Source organism: Fusarium proliferatum (assembly GCF_900067095.1).
Source record: "Fusarium proliferatum ET1 genome assembly, contig: FPRO_scaffold021, whole genome shotgun sequence".
NCBI classification, from domain to species: Eukaryota; Fungi; Ascomycota; class Sordariomycetes; order Hypocreales; family Nectriaceae; genus Fusarium; species Fusarium proliferatum.
In genome coordinates this window covers 63,318-90,649 of record NW_022194810.1, presented here as the reverse complement: position 1 = coordinate 90,649, position 27,332 = coordinate 63,318, and the positions used below count along the sequence as shown (strand labels likewise).

General features: G+C 48.7%; 10 protein-coding genes across 10 annotated transcripts; 7 read left to right on the top strand and 3 right to left on the bottom strand.

Moving 5' to 3' along the window:
- Window positions 1–419: 419 nt before the first annotated feature.
- Window positions 420–1,534, bottom strand: FPRO_16137 (uncharacterized protein; the record flags this gene model as incomplete). The annotated part of the gene is made up of 2 exons (XM_031225249.1): window positions 420–644; window positions 701–1,534. 2 exons carry the CDS (start codon window positions 1,532–1,534, stop codon window positions 420–422), a joined length of 1,059 nt encoding a protein of 352 aa, XP_031090426.1.
- A 909-nt stretch (window positions 1,535–2,443) lies between these two features.
- FPRO_16136 (uncharacterized protein) lies at window positions 2,444–4,585 on the top strand (the record flags this gene model as incomplete). The annotated part of the gene is made up of 1 exon (XM_031225247.1): window positions 2,444–4,585. The coding sequence occupies one exon, from the start codon at window positions 2,444–2,446 to the stop codon at window positions 4,583–4,585; it is 2,142 nt and encodes a 713-aa protein (XP_031090425.1).
- A 711-nt stretch (window positions 4,586–5,296) lies between these two features.
- On the top strand, window positions 5,297–5,752 carry FPRO_16135 (uncharacterized protein; the record flags this gene model as incomplete). The annotated part of the gene is made up of 1 exon (XM_031225246.1): window positions 5,297–5,752. The coding sequence occupies one exon, from the start codon at window positions 5,297–5,299 to the stop codon at window positions 5,750–5,752; it is 456 nt and encodes a 151-aa protein (XP_031090424.1).
- A 1,637-nt stretch (window positions 5,753–7,389) lies between these two features.
- FPRO_16134 (uncharacterized protein) lies at window positions 7,390–7,644 on the top strand (the record flags this gene model as incomplete). Its single annotated transcript, XM_031225245.1, has 2 exons — window positions 7,390–7,431; window positions 7,480–7,644. The coding sequence occupies 2 exons, from the start codon at window positions 7,390–7,392 to the stop codon at window positions 7,642–7,644; spliced, it is 207 nt and encodes a 68-aa protein (XP_031090423.1).
- Window positions 7,645–9,864: 2,220 nt separating this feature from the next.
- FPRO_16133 (uncharacterized protein) lies at window positions 9,865–10,395 on the top strand (the record flags this gene model as incomplete). Its single annotated transcript, XM_031225244.1, has 1 exon — window positions 9,865–10,395. The coding sequence occupies one exon, from the start codon at window positions 9,865–9,867 to the stop codon at window positions 10,393–10,395; it is 531 nt and encodes a 176-aa protein (XP_031090422.1).
- A 666-nt stretch (window positions 10,396–11,061) lies between these two features.
- FPRO_16132 (uncharacterized protein) lies at window positions 11,062–11,497 on the bottom strand (the record flags this gene model as incomplete). Its single annotated transcript, XM_031225243.1, has 2 exons — window positions 11,062–11,231; window positions 11,284–11,497. The coding sequence occupies 2 exons, from the start codon at window positions 11,495–11,497 to the stop codon at window positions 11,062–11,064; spliced, it is 384 nt and encodes a 127-aa protein (XP_031090421.1).
- A 2,610-nt stretch (window positions 11,498–14,107) lies between these two features.
- On the bottom strand, window positions 14,108–15,078 carry FPRO_16131 (uncharacterized protein; the record flags this gene model as incomplete). The annotated part of the gene is made up of 2 exons (XM_031225242.1): window positions 14,108–14,923; window positions 15,061–15,078. The coding sequence occupies 2 exons, from the start codon at window positions 15,076–15,078 to the stop codon at window positions 14,108–14,110; spliced, it is 834 nt and encodes a 277-aa protein (XP_031090420.1).
- A 3,032-nt stretch (window positions 15,079–18,110) lies between these two features.
- On the top strand, window positions 18,111–18,664 carry FPRO_16130 (uncharacterized protein; the record flags this gene model as incomplete). The annotated part of the gene is made up of 2 exons (XM_031225241.1): window positions 18,111–18,381; window positions 18,432–18,664. 2 exons carry the CDS (start codon window positions 18,111–18,113, stop codon window positions 18,662–18,664), a joined length of 504 nt encoding a protein of 167 aa, XP_031090419.1.
- Window positions 18,665–20,364: 1,700 nt separating this feature from the next.
- On the top strand, window positions 20,365–20,757 carry FPRO_16129 (uncharacterized protein; the record flags this gene model as incomplete). The annotated part of the gene is made up of 1 exon (XM_031225240.1): window positions 20,365–20,757. The coding sequence occupies one exon, from the start codon at window positions 20,365–20,367 to the stop codon at window positions 20,755–20,757; it is 393 nt and encodes a 130-aa protein (XP_031090418.1).
- A 558-nt stretch (window positions 20,758–21,315) lies between these two features.
- FPRO_16128 (uncharacterized protein) lies at window positions 21,316–21,798 on the top strand (the record flags this gene model as incomplete). Its single annotated transcript, XM_031225239.1, has 1 exon — window positions 21,316–21,798. One exon carries the CDS (start codon window positions 21,316–21,318, stop codon window positions 21,796–21,798), a length of 483 nt encoding a protein of 160 aa, XP_031090417.1.
- Between the last annotated feature and the right edge of the window lie 5,534 nt (window positions 21,799–27,332).

The following is a 27,332-nucleotide window of genomic DNA, read 5'->3' as shown; positions in this document are numbered from 1 at the left end:
TTAAATATAGCTTTTAGATCTTTAATGTTATTATATTTTTAGATATAGTTACTATTAATCTATAAGTAGGCTTTTATATTATAGGTAGTATCCAAAGTTTATACATAAAAAATTACTTAAAGAATTCTCTTAACGTTAAGTATATAAAATAAAAGATTTTATATAGAAAAGAGAGTTTATATTTAAAAGTTAAAGCCATCCAAGTCCCTGAACATATGCTTCCAGCTGATGGCGTCGACCACCCCAGAAGGGACGTGTGCCACGAAGGCTATCAGAGTAACGTACGATAGAGTTAAGAAGGGTCTTGGCCTCTGGAGTATCTGAGTCAAAAGCGGCACGTAGTTGTGCGATATCGATCTCAGCGCGAGTTCCATCTTTCTTGACGTAGAATGAACTGCGTTGATTGACTTGCTGCCTCATCAAGGTGTTAAGGCAACATATGGAAAGCGAGGATGCCTAGCGAAACGCCCATCGTGGAACTTCATCAGACGTTCAATATAGTCAGAGTATGTAACGCTTCGCTGTCGCGGTTCGATGAAGTCACCTTCGCCTGTAGGAAATAGTGTAGGAAAGGCCAACGACAGCAGAGCCTGAGAACGATTGAACTCATTGAGAGGTGTGCTCCGAATATGAGGCATCTCCAGCTGCGGTTCGTGACCAGGCGCTGACTCAAGAGGCAAGTCGGTTGTCTGATGCCCACCTCGGAGAGCAAGTAGGTAAGATCACGCTCCTGAGCGATGAAGTTGGGTACAGCTGCAGCTTCCCACAGGTTGGGATCTCCTAATACTTCATCTATATCATCCTGAAGGAATTCTTCAATCTCAACTAGGTCAATAAGCTCAGTAATGAGCTGATCGGTGACATCGCCATCCTGTGGTAAGTGATTGAGATGCTCTTCATCGATGACAATCTCGCGATAGCCTGGATGATTGGCACGTAGGAACTCGAGCCACTGGCGGATGTGGCCTTGGCGAACTCGGAATTGTCCTCGGAATTGGCGGATCATGTGCGGCTGGGCGGTTTGGTTTCGAGGACGAAGCACAATAACATCAAGCTCTCTTGGTAATAATGGAAGTTGGCGATAGACCTGACCGACGTCCTTGAGAAAGTTGACGACATGACCTTTGTACTTGTACTGTTGTCCACGGTATGCCACAACCTGAACATGAACGTGAACCCGAGAGATAAGCATTTCCTCGACTTGAGTCAGCTCTGGCAACTCAAGAGGAATGTCGCCGGGATCAAGATTGTTATCCCGAGACCAGAAGTATGGTTCGCCTTCTTCTTGTCGTTGGTTACGAGTAGCACGACCGCGAGGAATCACATCACGATAGTGACAGGAATGGCAGATGCCATTTTGCATTCTCTGGTTGAGCCAGCGGGTTCTGCATCGTGGACAATACTCCATATCTGCTTGCCAGTTGGCAATGTGCTGTTGATCTTGATCAGACAGACATGGTGCATCCAGATCGTTGCTAACAAACGGCGGATCAGGTACAGGAGCATTAGCCTGCGGCGGGACTGATGATTGCATGGTCCTCTGGCGATGTGGTCGAATATCCATCAGGACGGGGTGCTACCATAAAAAACTAATTTTTAAATACAGGGATATTAGTTAATTAGTAAATATACGGAGTACCTATTTTATGTTACAAGGTTGTCAATTAGGCCTGAAGACTTAACATCCTGTATCTAGATAATATCTCCAAGTTGGTAAGAACGTGGGGGTGGCAGCCTAAATTGTAGTCGTAATGTCGAGATGGCATGGTGGAGGCCGTTTTGCCAATTCACCGTTTTCACCGGTCAGAGTGCCGGCCGCGTGCTTGCTAGAGGTTGGGGAGTACCTGGGGCTGAGTGGTACTTCGAGACCGCCCGACCCAACCCATCCGGGCTTGCCTAAACGGGCCATTCCATCATGGCCAAGACCTTTGTCGCCTCCTAGTCCTGGAAAGGTATAGCTGCATGGATGCCGCCGACAAATGCGTCTTTTTGGTCTTTTGGTCGGGGCACGTACGCGGTAGTACTCTGTACATACTCAGAAAATACTTTAGTATGGGGGCCAAATAAAAGCATACCATTCATGTGCTTGAACCAACAACACTTTGAGACAAAGTGCATACCAACGACGAGGAGTCTGTTGCGGAGATGGATCTCTTGTTTCTTACGCGGGAAGCGTTTGACATCGTAGGGGCACGCAAATGGGAGTTTGCACGATCACTAATACGCGGTGGCAGAGCGAAACCAGCTCCCTAGACTACGAAAACACTGTCTCCCGACCCAGATGAAGAACTCGATAAGCACAGCAGAATGGTGCCGATAATGCAGTGAGAGGACAAAAGAGGAACGACGACGCGCCGAGCAAGCCGAGAGAGAACGGCAAGAGGAGCGACGACGCGCCGATGCATCGGAAGAAGCGGTACGACCCACGACAATTGAAGAATACATGACCGCTTCCCATACGTCCGTCTTCTCTAAATTCACCATCGAAACAGATCCGAAACTGTCCTCAAGGGGCTCCATCACCAACCCTCGGAACAAATGGTGCCCCAAAAGCCTACAGCCTTGGGACGAGTTTATCAACGAACAAAGGCTCACCTTTGGCAGACTGAACGATTCATTCCCGATCGATAGCCGTGTTTTCGAGAACCGTGCTTTCTTGGCCGGGCTGGGCGATAGAGTCTCCCAACGGCGGATCGCAGACGAAAAGTCGCTCGAGTACTTCTTACATAACAGTGTTGAGGATCCCGTTAGGGTCATCATACGCAAACTCGGAGAGGTTGAGCAGGTTACGGCAGTCTTCGAAATTGGAGATGGCATTGTATTTGAGAATCACCCCCATGCTCTTGGCGACACTGCCGAGGAGGTGGTTGAAAGAGAGAGCCCAGCAACGCCTCGGACGCCGGATCATGGACGAGATCTCAACCAACTACGACCAGATCAGATATGTGTCACCCGATCTAGCAACGAACCATCTGCACCAAACACGATGGTATATATTTCCGAATACAAGTCACCCTGTAAATTGACTGCTCAACATCTGCGGATCGGTCTCCGCAAGATGGATATTTACAAGGAAGTGGTGAATCGCAAGACCATCCCGACACCTAAGGACCCGGACGCGCTGTTTCGATACCATGCAGAGAGACTGACTGCGTCTGCCATCACGCAGACGTATCACTATATGATTGAGAGCGGTCTTGAATACGGCAACCTGACCATCGGTGAAGCTACCGTCTTCCTAAAGATTGACTGGAATGAGCCTGAAACTCTTCTTTATCATCTAGCTGAACCCAAATACGAAGTGTCTGCGCATCCAGATAACTCTCACATGTGGACGGCTGTCGGCCAATACCTGGCCTTCACACTGATGGCACTTGGTTCACCTGGAGAGCAACACGAACATGGACAGGAGGAACGTCGAAGGGTAATGAACAACCTGAAGACATGGGCAGAAGATTTCGAGACAACATTACGCTCGATCCCTGAAAACGAACGATCGGCATCATCGGAGCATTCACCCGATTACCAACCAACCACTTACAACGGAGTCGAGCGATCGCCGTACCTCTTGTGCAGAAGAAGACGGCGAGCTTCTGAGCCGCAAATCGACGAGATATTATCGAGAAGGGACGATAGGCGAGAACCCTCCGATGATGAATCGACTAGGCCGCCGGATACTCCAACTCCAGCGGGACGGAGTACAGGACAAGCGAGTCGGCGGAGCCAGCGACTGGCAAGCCGGCCCCGTGGAGATAGTCACCAACAAGGCCGCCAGTATTGTACTCAAAAATGCCTTCTCGGTCTGGTACGGGGAGATTGTCTTGATCCTAAATGTCCGAATATTGCTCTCCATTGCAGTAACCGCCCTACACAAACATGTCATCCCGTCAGTCATAGCAAATGGCTTGCGCTTCTCCAGGAACAGCTAGAGCGATCGCTAGACGAAGGAATCACGCGACTGAGACAAGGTGGCAGTCGCGGCGTTCTTTTTAAAGTTACTCTACTCGCCTATGGCTACACATTCATTAGCAAGGGCACGGTGCGGGCTTTTGTAAGCGACCTGACACATGAGGCTGCGGTATATGACCGCCTGAGCCCACTTCAAGGCCGCAACGTGCCTGTGTTTCTAGGCGCAATAGACCTTCGATCGATAAACAAGATCTACTACTACTTCCACCGAGTATATGTGGTGCATATGGCATTACTGTCCTGGGGCGGAGACGGTCTCATCGACGCATGGGAGTCTAGCGACGCACCAAAGAATCTCGAGAACATGGCCGTCGCATCATTACGAGCCATGCATCAAAAGGGAGTGATTCATAGGGATGGTCGGTTAGAAAACATGCTTTTTAATCGGGAAGTCAATAGCGTTATGATGATTGATTTTGAGATGGCATCACTCGTGGAGCCACCCAGACTTCCATTGGCTCAATTAGTGCCAAATAAACGCAAACAGAGGTCAGAAGAAAGAGAACGCAAGAATGCGTGCGTTGCGCGTCGAGCCAGCAGGGGATTCTCAGAGGATATCCTTAATGTGAGCGTGGTGTTCCAGGATTTGGCATCGCCGTACGGGATCGCGAAGTAGCTAAATCATTACAATTTTTTGCAAATGTCTTGTGAAACGCGTGACTTCTGAAAACTCTTTGGCCTTCATAAGGGGGAGTTGAGTGATTCTTGCGGGTTCTTAAAGTCGTGTGGAAGCGGCCCTTTTCGTAGGGTTGGTTTAATGCGGAGAAGAAGCAAGGCATTCTACAGTAAATAAGAATTTAGCACCAGGTCCTCAAAGGACTAGCTGTGGAATGCGGTTTGCGAGTCCTCTACAGGGAGAAATAAATGGGCACCAAATGTGCCGCGTGTCCTGACAGTTTTGGAAATCAGGCTGCGCTGCAGCAGCTATTTGACAAATTGCAAGGTGGCCAATTAACCCAACAGGCGCCGAGTCTATGCAGTGGCTCAGAACTGACGTAATGAGTTCTGGTGCGAGGTGCGATGCGCGTTGAGGTAATACTGTCATGGTATCACATCACGCTGCTGTCCTCCAAATGAAAAGGCATCTGCGTCACACAGACCGCGAAAAGCTGAGTCTTATTCTCGGTCAACTATTGATTTTCAACCTACATCGGACATCTGATTGCAGGAGGCTCTCTAATGGCTACTTGGAGAACAGGGTTATGAATGTAAATATGAGAAGTTGGAAACGGTCTGAAGTCAAGAAATTGACTTGGTAGATAATGTTGATTTGGGCCCTGAGGCTGAAAACTATAGGCCTACTCTTTTGTTTCGACGTTGGTTCGATATGGACGAATTTCGCAGCCTCCTGTCCTGCCCTTCCACCACCACCACCACCATAAGCTTCTCCTCCGCCTCATTAGCATACGACACTAAAACTCCTACATCTCGACGATCTACACCTTATGAAGTCTGCAAGACGGACTATAATGGCCCTCACACCTCTGTCTCTTATCCGGGGGCAGAGTTGACCCCTCCCTCATCAGCAATGGGCCCCGTCAAGCCTGAACCTGAGCACAACTCAATCTTGGACTCTCTCCCTAACACTCCCATGAAGCGAGAGCAACCCGGCTTCGAGTACGAGCACAAGATGGACATGAACATGGCACGTCGCGGATCAATAGGCTTGTCAATACCATCAAACTCTTTTGGCATGTACTCGTACTCTCCTGATGCTTCAATGGGCCCCGCCTCCCTGATGACGACACCACCTCAGAGCATCTCTGGCTCTGAGGCTGCCTAGATAGCAGCTTGGTCGGCGCCCACGGCGGTTCCTATCAAGGACCTCAAAGTCGTTGTTGTACCTTCTTGTGGCTTGCTTGAAGCGATCAGAGCACCAACAGACTCAACAGTCGATATATGGGGGAGTAAATGGAGGCGGTGGTTATTCAGCTCAGGCTCATATTGTGATCTGACCGCAACTTCTCCCATTCGACTTCTTTATCAGTCGGCCTTGCCTTCGCCGTATTAGAGAAGTCGTTCTTTTCTGACCAAGTCGGTCTTTTCGAGCTTCATTCCTGTTTAGATACCGATCCCTGCTATGCCTTGTAGTAAATATCGCAAGGCCGCGCTGTTCAGAAGATTGCTCAGCTTGAAAGGGACATAGCCTCGGGGTACAGCTTGAAGGCCCCAATGTTCTCACACACCGGGACCAAGAGCGCTTATACGGTCTGCTAACACAAAAAGTATCGAACACTGGAAGCAGTTCAAGTGTAACATCGAGTCTGACTGTCGCCATGATGTAATGAGGAGAGAGAATAGTCAACATAAATCAGCGAGAACGGTGAAATGGAGGGCAGGAAGGAATCTGAGAAGCACGGAAACCTACGCTTTCTGACATCGCTGGATATATGTGCTGCGTGTGCTACGCATTAAGCGCCTAGCCAGGCAGTCAAAACGACACAGCCACCAATTTCAACTGTTCCATAGACAAGGCTATCCAAATGCGCATCTGAAACCCTGAGAGTTTGAAAGTGGGACCCTTTACAGTAGGTCGGTGGACTTCCCGTTCCCTTTAGCCTATCGGGTAGGTTTCCCCGTACGCGCGATGCGGCTTTGGCGCGCGCAAGAACCAGCTGTGCTCTTCCGGCGCAGCCTTGTATTAGTCTCTCGTCGTTAGCAAGGATTATTGACCAGACTCTTGTTGTACACGAAATCAGCCATGTCGTGGTTCTATAGGAGATGCCAGATAGATATGTTGACGTGGAATCAATGCCGATGTGTCTTTACGCACGATTCTGGCTATGTGTTCAGCATTGCCACAGCGATCGTTCTTGGCATCAAACGCAATATATCTAATCAAGAAGCCATTTTCCTACCAAGGCTCTTGAGATCGGCGGTGCAGCGCCCGTGCACCCGGGCCTAAGATGAGGTCTTATCAGCGATGAAAACGATACCGATCTTCCAAGAAAAAGACGCGAGACGAGGTGAGACGATGAACTGGAGCGGGTTGGGCAATAATCGAAAGTATTTGGTAGAATAAGGCTTGTCCATTGCTTTGGAATCGTCCATTTGTTACAGATCGACCTCCTCTCGACATCCTTCTCAACACTGCAGACGTCTACAGCTTGCCGTTATCCTCGAGGCCAGTAACAGAACTTCCACCTTGCAAAGCCTAAAGCCGAGCAGCCGCAACACGAAAGGGCCTTTTTGGAATTGGTGGACCTGAATCCAATTGATGAAGATTATGGTGTTGCGGCTGAAAGCGGGGTGACGAGATCCCGGTCCCATGACTTAGAGTTATGCGGTAAACGACGTAGACCAATCAACGGCGCTGGAAAAATATGAAACGGGATCCGATAAGCCACTAGACTACATATTACCATGCGTCCATTTCGCGATGACTTCTCTTCTTCACTACCTTTGATAAGCCGAGTGATAATGCCTTCTCTTGAAAAATTACCACGCGAAGTTCTGTGCGAGGTATGATGTTACCTCTGGATTTCCTTCGAGCCTACTGACAAGACGCAGATCCTGAAGCACTTGCACGATGGCTTCAAAAGACATCGTTTTGGTGGATATGACCAGCCCGTGGGTGAGCATGAGTTGAAGGAGTTGAAACGACGGGAGTATCTAATTTCTATGCGTGCTGTAAACCGTCTGCTCTGCGGATTAGCCACCCCTGTACTCTTTTAATACGTTGTTATCTTCTCCGGCAACCAAGTGAACGAACACAGTGGACCTGGTCCGCCCCTGACACTGGCGCAACCCGACTGGGAAAGCTATCAGTGGATCCTGTGCTACGAAAACTAGTCCGCCGTCTAGAATTCTGCGTCAAACGAGAGAGAGTCTGTCGGTTTCCCCACCGAGAGACCAAGGAGAAAGACAGATGCCTGCGATATCTTGCGCGAATATCTACAGAGATTCAGATTGCATTACCGAGATTTCCTAACCTTGAGGTCCTGAAGCTTGACTTGGAAAGCATACCCTATAATTTCGCCATTGAAACTGACGGCGGCCACAATCATGTTGTGTGTTAGCGTCCTTTAGCCAGCACGTTTGTCAAAAGCCTTAATTTCGACCCCAGTGAGGTCTGCGTTGACTGCTAGATATCTTCACAGTATGATGAGAAAATGGAGCCATATGGATCCATTTGATGCAGCTATATGGTAGCCTGGAAATATTGCCACAAGATCACTCATACCATATTGTCTGGTACACCGAGTCCTTTCGATACCCGACGCTCCTTCCCTCCTCATACCCTCGGGTGTGCTATTGCAGGTACTCCAGCCACTTTCAATACCTAGCCAGTAACGTCAGCCATCGGTCCATAAACCGTATGGATGAAGGGTAAATAAATCCCACAGGATCACTTACAAGGTTACCTTCGGTACGCAATGGCTAACAAGCTAGGCACAGTACCTCCTCTTCCGCTTCGAGGACCTTTGTAACAAGGTGTTCCCACCAAGGGTACCTCTTACCGATATCCTTGGAGAGAGTAGTTGGATCTCGCGGGATTTGTACTTCTTTGTCAATCCACCCCCAGATGCGTAAAAGTGCGTCGTACAAGGGGGGGACGCTCTGAGGTGACAGATAATTAGCCCCTAATTCTGCAGGGGACTCTGTGATCTGGAGCCTTCACTTTGCAGCTGCTCATAGACTATTTGATTCAATTCATCGAGGTTTCTGTCCATCCGCAAGTCCGGCGCCACTTCGGGACTGCCAAGCTTGTTATTAATCTGTTGTGTTCTTGTGAGGATGGTCTGTAGTGAGGTATCATTAAGAAGTGCTTTCATGATGATTAGCGACAGATAATAGAATAAAATGTAAGACAGTCGTTTGGACCTCCGACCAGTATGCAGAGCGATGCAAATCACACAGAAGAACAATACCAGTACTTATAGCCAATTTTCCTCGATTTCTCCTTTCGAGCCTCTTGCTCTACGATTAGAATTTCTTGATAACGCTGCTTTAGCTGTACTGTCTTACCTTTATCATACCTTCTAATCTTCATCTCCAAGGGAGATAGCCTTTAGCAAAGCTTTGATGATGATGATCGCTTGGCAGTCAACTGTAAATAGTCTTTTAATAGCGTTATTACAGTGGGCTATCATGTGAACAGACGATTTGTTTGTCCGTGTCATTGACGCTTTTTACTTGAATATCAAGAAACAAAGGTATGTAACAGATTCAAGTCTCTGGAGGCAAGAATATTTCCCTAGCACAAGCTGCTGTGTCCTGAAGTAGTCACTCTTCAGTACCAACAGCGAAGGCGATACTGACGGGGAGTCAAAAAGTCAGAAATGGCGTGTGTAAGTTGGCTGCACAATGCCGGCGATCCAACGAGATCGACAGATACAAAGTGGACCTCTTAGGAAACCGCAGTAGATTTTGCCAAAGTTAAAACAAGTTGGTTATGTTGCTAGTTCTAAGTCATATAACTGGCTACTTTATAGCACTGTGAGCTCTCGACCCTGTAGACCATCCGGCATATATCGTAGTGCCATCGCTATTGCTTTCAGCTCGGCTGTGTATGGGTTCTGGTCGTCTCGCGACCCGATCGTGATTGAGTACCTGGCCACTATCTTGTCTGTTTGATCAGACGATCTTTGGACTACCATGCCACCCTTACCCACTAAGCCTTCTCTGCTAAAAGCGCTGGTCGCTATGGCAGTATCGTTGACCTTCTTCGCCGTTGTTAGCGCCGCTTCGCGGTCGGCCTCGTAGATGAACGACACATAATTGTGCCATGGCGGTAACGCATATGCCTCAATCATTTTCATCCGCTCCATCCCGCTTCCTTCATGTGCAAGCGCCAGCTTCTTCAGCGGCGACATGTATCTTCGATTCGTTGACACCTTGAGGGCTACGGACGGATGCATCTTTGGTAGCGTCTTGATGTTGACGTACATCCGCATGCCTACTTGGGCGTGCCGCTCGCATACCGTCGATATGCTTGCTTCTACTTCCGCCACTACTATCGAGACCGTCCGGAAAGCGACCGTGATGGCTCGCGCTCATCTTCTGAGCCCTGTTGAACCACCTCAGCTCTCTCTCGCCTCGTGCATGCGACTAAACGACCAAAGCGTAGTCCATCGTCCCAGGAACAGTGGCTGTAAAAAGCTGTCTAGCCGTACGTGCGGATTCCATTTTCAACCTTTTCAGACACATGGCCGCTGTGAGACCTCTGGTAACTGCTTCAGCCATGTGCTTCTTGAACCTCAGTCTCGCATCCGTGATGACGCCCAAGATCTTGGCTTTCAGTTTCGGCTTGATCACGTCTCCCTTGATCGTGAACGGTATACGACTGGTACGGTCGACGATACGGGTAAAGTGCACGATGACCGTCTTGTCGCACTCAAATGTCTCCCATACCAGTGCACGATCGATGATGGCCTAAATACCTTCTCTGTTGTCTTCCGCCGTCGGACCTGTGACCCAGGCTGAGTAGTCGTCGACAAAAGCAATTGTCTCCGCTTGAGTCTGTCTTACTTTGCACTAGGTCTGCATTGAATAAAGGAACATTATTGGCGATAGTTGTGATTCTTGCGGGTGATCAGCATGTGGCAGATCTCGTAGCGCGGAGGTGTACCCGTTCACCATAATGGTAGCCGTGCGGTTCGAGCAGAAAGCGTCGATCCACACAGCTCCGTGGGTATACCCCGTGCCTCGAGTCTCTGTAGCAGCCTGTTCTTGAACACCACGTTGTAGACTCTTTTGACGTCGAAACCGACCATACGAACCACTTTTTGGTCGCGCCACGCTTTGTAAACCTGTTCCTGGAAGAGCAACAGAGCCTGCTCCGCTTACCGTCGCTCCCTCGCCCCAAAGTGATTAGTGGGTAAGAGTGTGTACGTCTCGACAGCATGCGATATACGGTCCGCCACTACACCTTCGAGAATCTTGCCCAGCGTCGATAGAAGCGAGATCGGTCTCCACGCCTTGGCTATCTTATAGTCGCCCTTGTTCGGTTTCCTGAGTGGGATGATCTTGGCCGTCCTCCACTAACGAAGTGGTTGTCCCGTGTTCAATGATGTGTGAAACAGGTACAATACCCGCTCCTTCACCACCAGCCAGAGCTGCTTCCGCATCATCGTCGCAAGTCCGTCTTAATCAGGCGCCTTCCAAGCCTTGGCCTACATCACCTCTTGGTCCAACTCCTTCATCGTAAGGTTCGGCGTGGCCACTTCTCTGCGCCGCGGTCGCGGACCTTCGTCTTCTATGCATATCGGTAGCAGTGGGAAGAAGACATGAAGCACTCCCTCCGTCTGTTCGACTTTGTCCTTCATCATTGTTTCATTAGTTCTTTTTAGTAGAGGCACCTTATCACCATACGCCTCTTATCAGGTTTGAGGGACTTAGCAGTTTGCCAGATATTGGACCCATCGACGAGAAAGTCATCTCGGTGCGCCTTCTTATGTCTTTTGATCGCATTGCGATGCTCTTTGGCTGCTTTTTTGGCTCGATCTTCCAGACTGTTGATCCGCTGGCCGGCCCGACGCCGGGCACTTGCCAGGTCTCTCAAGAACGTGTACGTCCTACGAAGCATGGCGCGGTCAATGGTCCACCATCTCTTAGCAAACGGTGATGGCTTTGCAAGCGGGACCAGTTCATGAATCGCAGGGAGAACAATTCCCATAAGCCTTTTCGTTTGGGTCTAGACGTCGCCATCCCATGGAAGTGGAGAGAGCTTTCCTTCGTCCTCTCCCTGATTACGTTCCAGGGCACATGTTTGAACAACAATCTTGGTTCCGTTGTCCTCTCGGGCGTCGCGAGATCAAACTCCATCTGGATGGTCCTATGATCTAATCCATGCTCGAGCGGATGTAAACCGCAGTGGACCAAACCGTCTGCTAGCTCAGCTGATGCGAGCGTCAAGCAATTATAATCTCACTGCCTGATCCTTCCCATGTCTTCGCGCCTCATGGAAGGATACTGAGCGGGCCATGCTCGTCCATGGGATAAATAATCAGCCCTGCCTCACTCTGTCTCCTGCCTGTCACGTTATCGCCTCCCCAGAGCTGATCGTGCCAGTTGAAGTCGCGGGCAAGAATGATGTCCATTCTCTTCCCCGTGCTGCTACGAAAGCTCATAATGGTCGCATATAGGTGTCTCATAGCGGTGCGCAAAGCTTCTTCACCTTTACCCGCATACACCGTTACCACCAAGATTTCTCAGCAGGGCCACCGAAGTTTTGTCCCCGTGAGATCGACCGAGGGTATCGGCACCTGTTCCACCTCTAGGAAGCTACGAATCCAGAGAATGCTCCAGATCGGCCACTGTACCTCGTGCCTCTTCATAGGTATATACTTGATCCAGTTTCTGTAGCTATTTGACATCATCACTGCCAATCTCTAACATAAAGAGCGTATAGTTCGGCGACTGCCAGCACAGCATAGTCCTGCAAGTCTGTTTGGTTCATCATGCTATGTTACACCGCATTGCTTTTATGTACATTAAGCTGGAGGATTCGTAGGTTAGTGCCCATCAGTAGTATGTAGTTTATCGTACCCAATAGTTTTGACTGAACGACTCGTGCAGTCCTCCACACAGGACGCACTTTGGCTCAAGGGTAGAGCAGTCTCAATAGCGATTACCCATTTCCGTATACTTGCCGCATCGTTGTGTCTTGCTGCAAGCAAAGGCCTTATGGCCAGTCTCCCAGCCGTTATAGCATTGGGCGGGCCTTGGCGTCGCTCAAAAATGTTGATGCTGGCCGACTCTCCAGCTAAGTGAAAGTATCTGTCTTCAAGCAATCATCGCGCATAACCCGGCTTGGATCACCATCAAGTCACACACCTTCCCGTTCTCCTTATTGCTAAGCAAGTGCAATCTTTGCTGGCATTGCCCCGTTCTCTTTTCCCAATACTCCGGTTGCACTTGACAGAATGTTACCAGATGAATCTGGAACTCATGTCCCATTGGCACCGTTGATCTTGGCCGGGTATAGCTGGTCTCGGAGCACCCTTGCGCCCTCCACCGTCGTCCTCTCTGCCACCTCTTTGGCGCCTTCGTCTCAAATACTACTTGATGCGGTCTTCGTTCCTCACAGCCTTTACTAAAGCTACGCTTTGCCAATTCGATTGGCTGCCTTCCTCGCCCTCACCTCTTCATCGATGGCCTGACGTACTGCTCCGACTGGCGATTTGTCTTCATCGTCTTGGTCAGACTAGCTACTGCCCTAATTGCTTCCAACCCTTTCGTAACGAGATACAATGTGATTACCACATCGTCTGAGGGGGGAAAGGTTTGAGTTGCGGGAGATGCTCGTCAGGCCTAAAAAATACTCACTCTTCAACTGACATACAACGCTAGACCCAAATGTGCTCTATTGTTTTCCCTGGCACAATTTATTATCTGTCAGTTTGCCTACACGCATGTCAGGAGTGACCGGGATGGAGTTTCTGGGAACACAGAGACTGTTTCGCGCACATAACTTATGAAGATTCGACATGATCATTATTGACCCTGGTCAGTTCTTCTATTTCATGATCGAGGGTAAGCGTTAGAGGTGAGAGCAGGCAGAAGTGGTATTAGGATTGCAGGTTGTTTGGTCTGTACCGCTGCATCTCTGTTTTATGCTGCAGCCGTTCACTTCCAGTATTTTGTCCTCCAGGCCTCATTTGGCATCATCATTGCTGTCGTCTTCCGCCGGCACATCCCCAGCCAGCTCATACTGGATAAACACGTCTAGTGTGAGAGCCTTCCGGTCGTTGCCAACGACCGGCATCCAATCACACCTTTCCGTCCGAAAACAACGAGGGGCTTCGATCATTGGCTCGATTTTACCTGTTTGCATGTTTTCAAAGTCGAAGGACAGTAGACGTTTTTTGTGATACCTTTGCAGCCTCACGAAAAGGCCGGCCACAGCTCTAGTGTGATCATCGAGCCTGTACTTGCAGAGGCAGTAGCGGTGAACCCCGCGTGATAAGACAGACTAGTTCTTCCACGTACCGTAGTCCACAAAGTCCAAGATCCGGTTGTGTAGATCCGGGGGGAGAATGCCTGCCGTTTTAGATGTTGGGCGGCGGCGTGCAGCAACTTCATAATAAGCTCCTCGCGCCGACACTAAACTTCCATTTTGTCCTTGAGCTCTGGTCGTTCACGCGGATGTGTGCTCACGCAATACGCTGCCTGCAAAGGCGACAGAGGAATAGCTTTAAAATTTAGCTTCTGCAAAAGCGGCTTTGAAAAGTGAGAAAACAACGATCTGAAGGTTGACACGGCCCTGTTCGACGCCGTAGGTAACAGCCTCCGTGATAGCTTTGCCGTCAACTATCAGTGAGAGGCTAACAAGCACATCCTCATGCCAATATATCGTCTCCGAGTGCGACACACCCGGAAGCTCGTCCGGTCGACGAGACATAGAGCCAAACTCGAGCAATGAAGCGTGATCACCAGCCCAGTCTTGGTCGAGCCATCCCGATGACATGTGGAGGTGGTTAGAGTTGCATCCTACCCAATAGCAAGAACGAGGGTCAAACGGCTGGTCGGGGAAATAAAAGAAGCTAGCCTGGCCGGACGCGATTGAGACGAGGGTAAAGGCTACTTGAAGGAAAGGAAACGAGGCTGGGCTCCATCCTCTGCCAAATCTAACGATGTCGTCTTTATGTTCGATAAGCGTCTCAGCGAGAACATGCCTGAGAAACGCAATTGGGGCTTGCTCCATGGCCCTTTTTGGAACTACAGTGGCAAAATTGTATCCTATCATTCTGTCCGGCGTAGGAAGCTCTAGAGCTGATGAAGCTATATATTCTTCGGGAAAAACGTTGAGGGAGATGGTCGGCTTATACGGGTAGATGCTGTCCGCAATGGCGCGAAGCCACAGGTTGTTTCGTAGTATATTGCCCAATTTCCAATGGATACTGTTGTTCATGGTGAGAATCTCGAGGTCGAGATTGATGATGTAGATGTACTCGGCGTCGTAGTGACCCAGCCGTGGAAGCTCAGAAGGAAGCGTGAATAAGTCATCATACTGAGAATGATCAGGTTCGAGTCCGTCGCGAGTCTCGTAGACCTATTCTTCAAGCGCCTGTTCTCTCGCCGCATATTTCTTTCTGGTCTGCAAATAGTTAGCGCATCACGAGGTGCGGTTTGTTGTTCACGGCATACTATGGTACCCATCGCCATCTGCGGGGATCGCTGCGACTATTTTGGCGCCAAGGCCCTCAAAATATCCGTCATATTGGTGGTAGATAATGTAGTAGCGCCTACAGAAGCGCACTATTTCGAGTCCTCGAGTCATAAGTAGTGTGGTCGAAAATTTAACGTATCGTTGGCTTCTTTCGTCGAACCACGGTTGGAGAAGGACTCCAAGCGACAACAGACGTGACACCGGAGAGATAAAGCCAAACAGAAATTTCTATTTAGTGTAATGATTCTTCTGACATCATGGGTGCTTGATTATTCTCACAAAATTCTGTTGGTTATGTGCAATCCACTCTCACGCATCCCCCCAGTCTAGCCTAGTTGTTTCGCACTCATATCCCGCCTGTGGGCGAGGTCGTGTCGCGCAGTGTGCGGCTTTTGTCTCCAATTTTGTTCTTGCTATTTAATGATGTTTCGAGCCCAGTGCACTCAGAGCATGCCACGAAAACTAGGTATCCACAGACGATGGCGACCTTAGCTGAGCAATGATGCAGCCCGTATAAACGGAGCCCAGGAACACACAGCAACAGTTTCTGAACAAAACAGATGCCAAACAAACCTACAGATCGGACAGACTTGTCCACTGTCGTCCCCCAATACGAGGTGACAACGTATTGGATACCCTTCGTTAATTGATAATGTCAGAGGAAACCGCGTGGAGGCCCTCATACTCAGTAACGCGACATCTTGAGATAAGTGAAGTATCACACTACATGGCGTTTATTGTTGCCTGCTGCTGTCGCCATCGCCAGCAACGATGCATAGATTGTGAATGAATACATGGCCACAAAGGAATCTGGCTGAAGGCAATAAGAATAGAAAGAAATGAATCGTGATGAAATTGAATAGCTTTTGGGGTGTAAAAAGAAGTCATCACATAGACAAAGCCGACAGCTGGGGAGACTGTAGGTATCCTCGCCGCGAAGCATGGTATTGCGTTGGCATGAAGGAACGAAGCAAAGATTCCTGGAAGTAACAACGAGTGGATGAGAAGACGGAGGAAAAGGAGACGGAAAGTCTAGGTTGCTTGGACAGGGAGCAAGCAGCCTGGACCATAGATAGTGAATGACGATGAAAACGAGATGCGCGTTTGCACGACACACGCATGGGATGTTCGCCAAGTAAGGGGTAACGCTGTCCTATAGTCAATCCGGGGCGGGCCCTGGCTACAAGTTTCGCCATTTTCTGCTGCTCAGCCTCATATTGGCACGCGGCCTTGATGCAGCTCAGGTTTTGCAGAGCAGGTCATCGCTATAGAGAAATGGTGTGGAATCTATCGACAAGAGGGTGTGGACGTTGCTTGGTTGACTCGCAGGCGGCATTCGGGCAATTTTTGGCATAGAATGTCTGCTGATTTGTCTGGATACACATGCTAATTCCTCATATACGTCTTAATTCTTCCGCCGTCTGGTCTTTTGTGCGCTACTACATCTCTTATTTTTGTTGTAATTATCAGATTCTCTTTTGCTAGTCGTCGATCATGCTCCGTAGCGCACCCTGTCGTTTACCGAATTCGTCTCTGGGGAGTCGCAGGACTCCAAAGACCTTCTAGAGCATTCCCGCGCTTGCTTTCCTCAAGACCATCGCTTGTGCTGCTTGAGGTGGTTCGCGTAGTATTGGTCGCTGTTCGTTTTGTCGTTCCTACACTTTTTTTTGGGGGGGGGGCCTTCTCTCGCTTCTATGGAGTGTGAATTTGCTGGCCCTTGGGCGAGCTGGAATCTACTTCTATAAGGAACCCAGCCTCACTTCGTCCCTCGTTCTGGTTGGCGACAATTCAGTATCCCTTGTTCCTCCGTCATTGCTGCCTAAACACCTTGCCCACTCATTCTTCGTTAACCTTTCGAGGCTAGCCAGGCTCCTCCTTCGTCGTCGCTAGTGAAGATTGACATGTCCCCCTTAACTACGGAGTAAAGTTAAGAAACTCGTACTAGCACACATTTTCGCTGGCACTCAAATATATCTTTTTGCTAGACAAAATGCAAGCATTTTCGCTCACCTTATTTGTGTTGTCCCATCACTTACCATACCTGGTCTTTATTACGGAGTAGTGTTTATTACGTCCGGGAGAACAGGTCCATTCTATGCGAAAGAAAGCCCTACTGCTCTTCCCAACCCTTGTTTTTTAGCCTTGTTTGCTTGACTCGGTTTGACAGGCCTACTTGAAGGCCATCCAATATTACCTCCAAGTGTTCAGCATCTTAACTTTAGCAGCTGAAGCATGGTTTGTCAACTCGCGGCTGTTTCTTGTTAGTAATTCATTATGTTGTTAATGTTCAGTCCCTTCTCAGATTCCTTCCAGGCTCAATCTACCCGCTGCCATTGCAAATTTGACTGTCGCTCACACCGCCTCTAGGTTAACGTTAGATCTTCCACTTTGCTGCGTCCGACGCCGACTTTCCCCCCGGGAAGAAGGAAAGGCTACCGATCATATCTTGTCCAACTTGACGCATGACTATGACGCTCTGCTTCCCATCTACTGCATCGGAACATGAGGTGCTCCGTCGTCTCTGGTCCACATCCACATTCGCACATGCCCGAATCTGCGGCTCCAATCTTGCTTAGGTCGCTATTGATCCTCGCCATTCCCGTACGGAGCTGCGAAAGCACTCCAGCTTCTCGTCTCTTGCAACTGTCGTATAGTGCTTTGGTGTGTTTACCTGGTAGAGCCCGATCCATCCGCTTCGAGTAGTTACTTACACTGTCAGGCAGTCTCCGCTGTTGATGTAGCTGTGCTGCTGTAAGCCTGAGTTGCGTAGAGCGGGCGTTCAGGGGATGACTTGTTAGTTGGCTGATGTAAGTACACAGCCATCAAACTTATGAGCCACAGCAATTTGTCGAAGTTCACCGCCATTCTGCCTCAGGCCCCAGTTTTAAGAGCCCCGCAGACCTAGCTGTATGATTTAGTAGCCTTTTACTTATATATAGGTGACCACCCTCCGAGAAGACCTGCAGCCCTTTGAGGAACTTGCACCTCTGCTAAAATCACAACATTCTATTTTTTTTCATCTCTCAAAATGACTACTATCTATGATCAGTATATTCAATGTACAAACTGTTTCAAAGAGCTGGCAAACACCGTGGAATCCCAATCTTGTATCTCGTCCCTTTTCACTGCCATAAGTATTGCAGACCTACAGAAACAATTCAATGAATGGGCCGAGACTGTCGGTGCGCTCACCCCCCCACATCGGCCCAATTCCCTGGACTCCCGCCTCGCACCTAAAAGCGCCTATAGCTATTCACTTAGCGAGATCCTGATCCGTCTTAAGTCGTCTCTCACAACCGGTAATGTCAACTGAATTACTTTGCACGAATGAGAAACTAAACTCATGTAGCTACTCAGTTGCTAAGTGGCGACAAATTGCTGACGACGAAGGCTGAGCGGACGACTGAGCCCAAGTTTGAGCGCCACCCAGACTCTGACTCGGACGAAGCATCCACAACTTCATCAACGGAAAGCTCTCGGTGCGATGAAGCCGATACGTACAACTCGATCAATCTCATAATATCGAAACTGAGACTTTTGATCCCGACTCTTAGTAGCCAGGGGAAACAGACAGGCTCTTAGGAGGTCACGCATGCCATGGAGGAAGAATGGAACGCAATGGTCGAGATTCCAGGTAAGGAGTGCTGCATGGATGGCTCCCTAAGGAAGACCGAGACAGAAAAGAGCAGCTCTGGTGCCCTTACGACCAGTGTATCAATATATATATATAGGGAAATGTAGATGCAGCTTGCAAAGTGTAGTACTTCTCGCTTTACTGAAATACCTCGACATTGAGACTTCAGGACCGTGATACCTCATGAGCTTATATGCCTCCCTCGGACTGAATATAGGTCCTGAAGAAATGAGGTTTCCTTCAATCGCCTTTGGTCTCCCGGATAGAAGCCTCTCATGCCCTGTCTTCCCCTCCGATATGGTGCTATTGACCAAAGACTGTTCGGGCTCACACCTGAGGAATCTCCTTTGCCCCGCGTCCTTTGCATCTTCCTTCCCAAAAGCCTTCATTTGACGTGTTTAGTATACTCAGTGCCTTCGTCTTTGTCACCCTCTACAAATTTCCTATCCTGCTTGGTGAGAAGCCTAGTTTGTCAAGGAGGCCAAAGAAAGAGACTTTTTGCCATTGTCAAGTAGTGAATGCACCAGAGTTGAACTGAATGATATTTCTGTTCGCTTTCCTTCGGCATAAAAAACGTTACTAATTTAGTCCCAACCCATGGGCAGCACGCTCGCTTCGCATCATGCAATCTTTTTATGAATTCAATATGCATAGCCTCGCTATGCCGGTTTGTCTGTTAATCACATCTTTAGATCCATAGGTGGCTTGATACGGTGCGGTTGGAAGGCCCGTGAGGACACCCTGCCTGATCATTATTCCATCTCAGAAGCGCGGACCTGCTCAATTAAGTTCGGATGGTGGTACCGTCGGATTTAGAGGCCTGAGATGAGAAGGTTACTTCATAGAGTACGCCGATCTATAATTTCACCATCACTACAAGTTATAGGCGAAATTACTTATTATTCTATTGAGGGGCATGAAAGTCTCCCAGGAGGTGTATGCTGTGTTGTCTTTAAAGCCGCAAGGGTACGCCACGGTTTTTTAATGCTCAGTCGACATCATCGGCATCGGCTCATCTTTTCAAGTTCGTGCTTCTTCTCACTTCCAGTTTATCACTAACAGTTTTTAGAGCCCACATGATCACCGAGACCTTTGAAGCAAATCCACCCGGTGACTCTTCAGTTCTCGATCTTCAGAGAAATGCATCCAAGAAACGACCGGCTTCTTCCTCCTTCCTTCTTCCTCGAGCGAAGATGGCACGGATTAGAGAGCTCTCTGTCGGTTAAATCGTTGAGTCTCATCTTCCCTTCACTACCTTCGAGAGTACCTATCTACAGGAGCTGTTCCGTCAGCTGGACTCTGATCTTTATGCTCGGGTGCCCTGGGGTCTAACTGCGACCAAGACAGATCTAGAGGACGTACTCGTTTCCAAGAGAGCGGCTGTCAAGGAAGAACTCAATAATGCTGTTACCCAAATACACTTAGCTTCGAACTCTGGACCTCTCCAAACTGATTGGCTTTTATTTCCATATTTGGTCACTATATCGATCGGAGACACTTGAAACAAAGCCGACTGCTTGCTTTCAAGAGGCAGATCGGATCTCACGCCGGCGAGAACATCGCTTACACTCTAAGGAATGTCGTCCGTGATTAGGGCATCGATTTTAAGCTCGGAGTCTCGATATGTGAAGCCTCTACACAACTCTTGATGCCTCGACGGCTCGAGCGGATACGGAAGCACGAAGGATGCGATGATGCAGCTTCTTTCGAACTTCAGTCTGAGGCTTATGGCATGTTAGAGCGAACTGAAGAAGAACTCGAACACTGGCGAGTCAAGAGTCCGGTTGGGAAGCTCCACAACATAGTTAAGTTCATCCGAGCCTCTCCGCAACGTTCCGAAGCATTCAAAGCACATGCTAAGGAGCAGGAGGAGGTAGACACATACAAGCTTACAGAAGAATCAACCGCCGAGCTTGAAGTCATACAGAACAACGCTACGAGATGGAACTCGACGTTTATGATGATTGAGCGTGCCTTGGTCAAGCCGTCCGAGCCCAACAGCTTCATTCAGGAGTTAGGGTTGGAAGCAGACGCCTCATAGAGGGTCCCAACGGCTGACATTCTGACGTCCGATGATTGGAAGGTCCTCAGGGAAGTCAGTCATATCTTGGAGCCGATCTTCAATATGACGATGAGAACACAGTGGTGGGGTACAAGCAGGGGTCACGGCCAGCTCTGGGAAGTCATGACGGGAATGTGCTAGAGCATCTCGAAAACTGGAAGACTCTCTACGAGAATGAAACTGCTGATACGGCTGCAGAAAGAAGATATATAGCCCAGGGGGAGGAAGCTGGACCGGCCACGGGTGCGACATCAACACTTTTGCGGTCACCGACAGTCGGAGAAATGACGACCCTCGCGACAGTCACGATTACCATCACGACTTCAAGGATATGAAATCACACCATTGCGCCGCCGTCGCGAAACGGCTCTTCCAACTCGCCAAGCGGCCAGCTCACAGTTTAACGAAGATGCGCTTCCTGAACATTCTCGAGAAGACTACCTGTGGGACGATCCTCGTTCAGTGAGTAATATTGCCAGTATGGAGGGCCAGGAGCGCGCTAGCATCAGGGCAAGTATAAATAATGTCTGGATCAAAATGAACAACTACTGCACTCTTCTCGGACGGTCGCCTCTGTTTGCAACTTCTGTTGTTCTGAATTCGGACCTTGGACTCCGATGGCTGGAGGCCAATTGGACTTCTCCAGAACAGCTACAATGGCTTCGAGATGCAAAGGATGGCATCAAGGTCTATTTTGAGCGCTGTTATTCGAAGCATGACAATGATATTTCTGAGAATATCTTCGTCACGCCCCCGTTGACGCCAAGACCTGAGCAAAGTAGGTTTGACCAGTGGATAAAAAGCCGGCAACCCAAGCTCTCGGCAACAGGCAGTGAACTTGAACGATACTACAGGCTTGAGCCGGAGCAGTTAGATGACCCCGTTCGTTGGTGGATTGGCCATGGCAATGCTTTCCCGCGCTTGAGTAGGTTTGCGCTGGATGTTCTTGCTATTCCGGCTATGTCAACCGACTGCGAGAGGGCATTTAGTCTTGCGAAGCTTATAGTAAGCTCACAGTGACACTATTTACTTGGATTCAGCATCGAGTCGATCCAGCTATTGGAGAACTGGGTCAGAGGAGGGTATGTTACTCTAGGAGGCCTGTGCTGGAGTAGCAATGCCAGTTAGAACCCGAGGGAAGCTTTACGTGAGCTGCTACTTATCAGATATCAATCAATCAATCAGATTAGATCAGATTCGAATGGTGAATTATCAGTTCAGATCAGATTTGGGTCCAAATCTGATTTGATTGATCTGACGGCAGCCCTGCACTGCCCACCAACAATAGACTGGGTGCGCGACAAAGCCGACGAAGTGATAATCGATTCCAACCAAATCATGACCGAGGTTACAGCTGAGGCGGGGAGGATCGCCGCAATTATTTATTATCAATGTCGTCTTCTGAGGTACGAACATGCGATGCAGGGGAAGAAAAGGTCCTAGGAGGGAGAGAAGTGGACAAGCTGAAGGAAGTTGGAGATCCATTGGGATAATGGGCGTTGATTTTGCAACAGCTCAACTCACTCCTTTCCCCTCGACCGGTTCAACACTGAAGCAATGCCTGCCTTCCATGTCACTCTACCTACCTTAATGCGTTGGCAATCATAACGGCAAGAGCGCTCGCTGACTGAACCTTCCATTAGGCTGCCTCGAAATCACCCGGAAGTTCTTGCCAATCTTGACGATCTTGCCCGTTGCATACGAATCATGCCTACATCGGGATCTCACTTCACAGCTGAAGCACCCCTATTACCAGTGTTTTTCCTAGGATTACTCGCCACTGAAACTGTACACAAGGATGTTTCGAGGGATTGGTTCGAGCAAGTGGTTCAAACGCCAGTCCGCAGTGTAAGTGCAAAGGAAAGAAACGCAAACCTCCCATTTTTAGTAATCTATGGCCGACGAATAATGGACCATTATAAGCAAAAGTTGGTAGGGGTGGCTGGAGGTACTAGCCCCATGAATTAGCTCAACCAATGTTTTTGGCGCCCACTTTACAATACCGCGAGTACTTCGCGGCTCGCGTGTTTCTATTCCCCGCGTGGTAAACGGGGGTGTAGCACAGAGCAAAAAGGACTGTGGCTGCGCTTACGTGTTCAGTAGAGTTGGCTGACCCATCCACTCCGCCATACGAAGTGTAGATGGCACGATACTTCAAACAGGGGCCTATTCATTCTAGAGCGTAAAGTTGCGTGTGTGGTCCCTCAGGTGTCATGAACAAACCGGTAATTATACACCACAACACTATAGTTATCGTGGTGTCTGCGGCAAGGTACAGCAAATAGTGTTAATTGATTGGGCTGTGCGCTGTGTTTTTATGGTCGCTTTTTAACTGGAGGGCCAAGTTTCTTGATTCACATGCTTGTCATACACGCCACAAGCAGGCGGTGAGGACTCGGGCTACTCGCAGATCAACCACCTTTTAGCGAGCCGGGCATAAGAAGATAGAGACGAGATCCAGTCGAGGCTGCAGAAGCGACTGAGTGGAGCTTGTTGGTATGGTGGTCAGGCAACAAGGTGTCGATGCTAACACAGAGTCCATTAGCTAGTGGCTAGCTTGGTGTTGGGAGCGGCTCAACTCTTCGCGTCAAGACGGCGGGCATGGTTCCTTGTATCCATTATTTGAATCTACTAGGATGGGCTGATATCATCGTTCAGAGCCGAAGGACAGGTATTGAAGAACAAAGACTTTCGTAGCGTTGTGGGAATTAAATAAAGATTTGATTGGCGATATATATACATTATGCTCCTGTGCCTGTTATATTGCCTGATGATCGTCCAATTCATTTTACTGTCGCATGCTGCTGAGGGCTTGTGTGGGCCCTGACCTGGTACTGTAAGTGACCCGTCACCTACGGACCTACCGCAGGAGAAGTGTCTCGCATTTATCAGAGGAGCAGACGTGCCTGCCGATCACCACGTGTTGCAATTACGATGCAGGTCCTACATGCTCGTCGCCTGAAGATCGATCAACCTATTGTGGACCGGAGAGCGCCCTATCTGATTTTGTACCTAAGCTTGCTTCAACTGTTTGTAAACAGGGCCTCATGTCAAGACTAACTATCTCGTGTGTGTTCCTGGTCATGTTCGATCCACACTTCCATGTTAAACATCGTCCTATCCTTGCTGGGCTCATACATTCTTGCTATTGGTACGATTTGAGGTTTCGTGAAATGGGGAAATCTCGCCTTGGAATAGAAAGCGTTGCTTTGACCGTAAACTCAAGTGCTTCGCACGAACACGGTTTGTCTATCGGACCCGCTGCCACATGGAAAGTCGAACCAGTCCTAACAGGCATTGAATTCGCTGCCAAGCACATAGAGACGTCCAAAGGCTGGTCGTTTGCGATGGTTAGTTGCTGCGCTAGTCCAATGCCTAAGTAGAGATGGCCATGCTGTTGATCCCGAGCTTCCTTCCCTGCCGAAGCCGTTCTAAATACTTGGCAGCCCAATAGAAGCTTAGGGTGTTAAAGAGGAAAAACATGAATAATTCTGGAAATACGCTATGGGCCCGTTGCCTGAATCGCCAGCCGCCATAAAGGGTTACCTGGGCGGTCACCTGGGGGGGCGATGCGCTTGGAAGGGATCAAAGACTGGCCATATTCTCTCGCCGGCTTGATAAGCGACCTGGCACGGGTTGCAAGCCTGAGCTTATTGACAAACAAACCGCGTTCACAACTCGACAATGCATCACTCATCACTATCAGGGTCTTTTTGAAAGTCCGTCAAAATAGGTACATAGCTGCAATTGATTGGTTACCGAGTGTCTGGTAACTTTATAGCGCTTGCCTAGCTCGGGTGGTTCACACCATCTGTCCTCGGCCTGACGTATCGCTGACGATTTTTTGTCTTGCATGTGACTTGTGAGAGCTTCTTATCACATTGAGTTCTTTCCATCTACTGTTACCATAGTTGAGTGACTTTCGAAGCATCTCATAGCGTTAGATGTAACAGGAATTAATACGCGAGGTTCAAAGGGAATGCGATAAGTCAATCCAAAGTGGTTCAATACAGACGGGCGGGTCCAGCCTAATGGGCCTGCCATGCGGTCTAGCCTTCATCGAGTATATACATGCTTCTTGCATCACATGATTGCCACCTCAACCTTGCACCCACTACGCTACTCCGTGTCTGTCATTCCCATGGGCAACGATGATGCACCAAGGTCAGTCAAAGGAGAGGTGTTGTAACCATGATGCTGCTCTAGCAATGGGCGGAGATAGAGTTGGTTCTGCACGGGAAGAGGAGCAGGGTTCATGGTTTGGTTCAAAAAGTCCACAAAAGCCTGCGTTTCGGCAAAGCTCAAGCGAGGGCTTGCAGAGAATCCTTAGTCCATTTTAAAGTGGTTTGGGATGGAAGCGATTAGCTTCGAGGGGGTAGATGACTTTGAACACGAGAAATGTCTTAACTTATATGTTTGAGCAGCGGCATCTATGCGCAGTGCACGCTGCATTTTGCACTTATGGACTTGTAGGTGCGGAAATTTGCAGTAAGGAAGAACCTGATTTGTGAAAGCCGAATAAGCGTCACCTGGATTCCGTGCATTGTTTTAGGCTCCCGGTTTTTGTTCTCTGAAACACGGCTTTGCTTACAAGTATTTGTTATGGTATATCAAGAGCCTTAGCCAGATAATCCAATGCCTTTCGAAAATGAAATACCTCATCTTCCTCGGCCAGGTGAGCTTTCTGATGCATTCAACCATGGCTATGGCAAACTTCGCCACTGCGTGTCTCTATAATCCTGTTGAATTAGAAGCAGGAATCTCCCCAGTAACTATGAAGTAAATCTATGTCCCATTCGATCTCGAACATATGATCTAACTCTGCAAGATAACGAACCCTCATGTGGTACCATGTACTGCATCTCTCTATTTTGAGAACCCAGACTTTCTCACTATTGCATATAACTTCAAGCCAATCGCATGTTCTGGTCTAGAACTAGTTAGCTTCCCGGTACCACTCAATGCATTCGTACACTGACCGCTGGTAGCCAGTCAGATGCTGACCTCGACATTGGTCCACTAAACTTTGCTTGCAACAGTGCCACTTCACAGTTATACCCAAGCGCCACAAGGGTGCATATGTCCATGTTCGTTCTGTCCACAGCTGTTGTAACCGAGACGATCACGACGGCTAGAGACGAGCCAGACACCGGCAAAGTCCATGTAGTCACCTTGACTGACACACTCGTAGTCGAGGAAACACACATCCCGCCTTTACTCCCGGATTTGTCATATCTCTACCCAACTCTTACACCTAGCCCCTTCACTTCAACCATATGTCAAATCTTCACTCCGACCCAATCAAAGATTAGTATTGGTACAGCAGGTACTGGTTTTCTCCCTAAGGCGACAATGAGTAAGCTCTCAACCTTCATATAGATCTTTTGTTAACTATGATTTCTTCAGCCCATTCAAAAATGAGTTTTGCAGAAGTGACGAGCGAGGGCTGGTCATTCTGATCACTTAGTCCCGTCTTTCACAACTTTCTTGTTTCTAGTGGTATACCTTGGCTAATGAAATGCTGGTCTTGGTTCATTATCTCTTAGGGTATCAGGCCAATATGTCAAATACTTCTGGAAATACAATCTAGCTATCCGAGATAAGCTTGTAGTGCATTTAGCACCGTAGTCCCGGTCCCCTTTTTTCCAAATAATCACTGGGATCCATAGGGTTCGGGGTATGAGGACTGAAGGTCACTTTACGATAGACCTATATTTTATCAGAAGGGAATCAAAGGAGTGATCCCAAGATAATGTCTTGCCTTTCTAAGAGATATCATTCTTGTATCAAGCTCATATAGCCTCCTTCTCAGCTCGTAGGAAGAACCTTCCGGGGTGGTTTCCATGCCGCTACAATAGGCAGGGCTTTTAGGAAGGCATTTGACTTTAGTATGAGGAAATATGGTGAACTATTTCTCTGAAAAGGCTCAGGTTACGTCTTTGTATTCGAAGAACGACCGGCTATATGGATAGTTCTCACTGGCCTGAGCCATAAACAGTTATCACCCTATTCCCACCCTACTCCTTAGGCGACTCTTTTTCTTCAGTGTTGTCCCATGGTGCTGGGGGCGACTGGGGTGTTTGGGGCACAAGGCTCCTTCTCGAATGTAATGGAGACCTCGCACGTAATCAGCATGTATTCAAACTACTCGTAATTGACTGAACTGATCGTCTACACTGCTCGAAAGTCTCATATCATCGCCAACAAGGTAGGGAATCTCCTCGGTCATTTCAAACGTCCTAACTTGGATGCTAAGTTGGCGAAGAGAACTAAGCATTGCGTACAAGCCCTTTTGATAGGACAGCATGAAGTCCTCAAAAGCTCCTGCAAATTCGTCATTCGTTGTGACTTCTTCGTATATTGGCAAATTGAGTAAATATCGGAGTGAAAGCTAAGAGGCGAAGCCAAGGTCTTTATGGAAATATCCAGCGCTAACGACCCCACAACACCATCAAGCTTGAGGGTGTCAACGAGGGCTTCCTACTGCTATTTTTGGCGTGATATGGTCTGCCATGAAGCGTCCGGAAGCTCAAATCCGCAAATCCTTGTAGTCG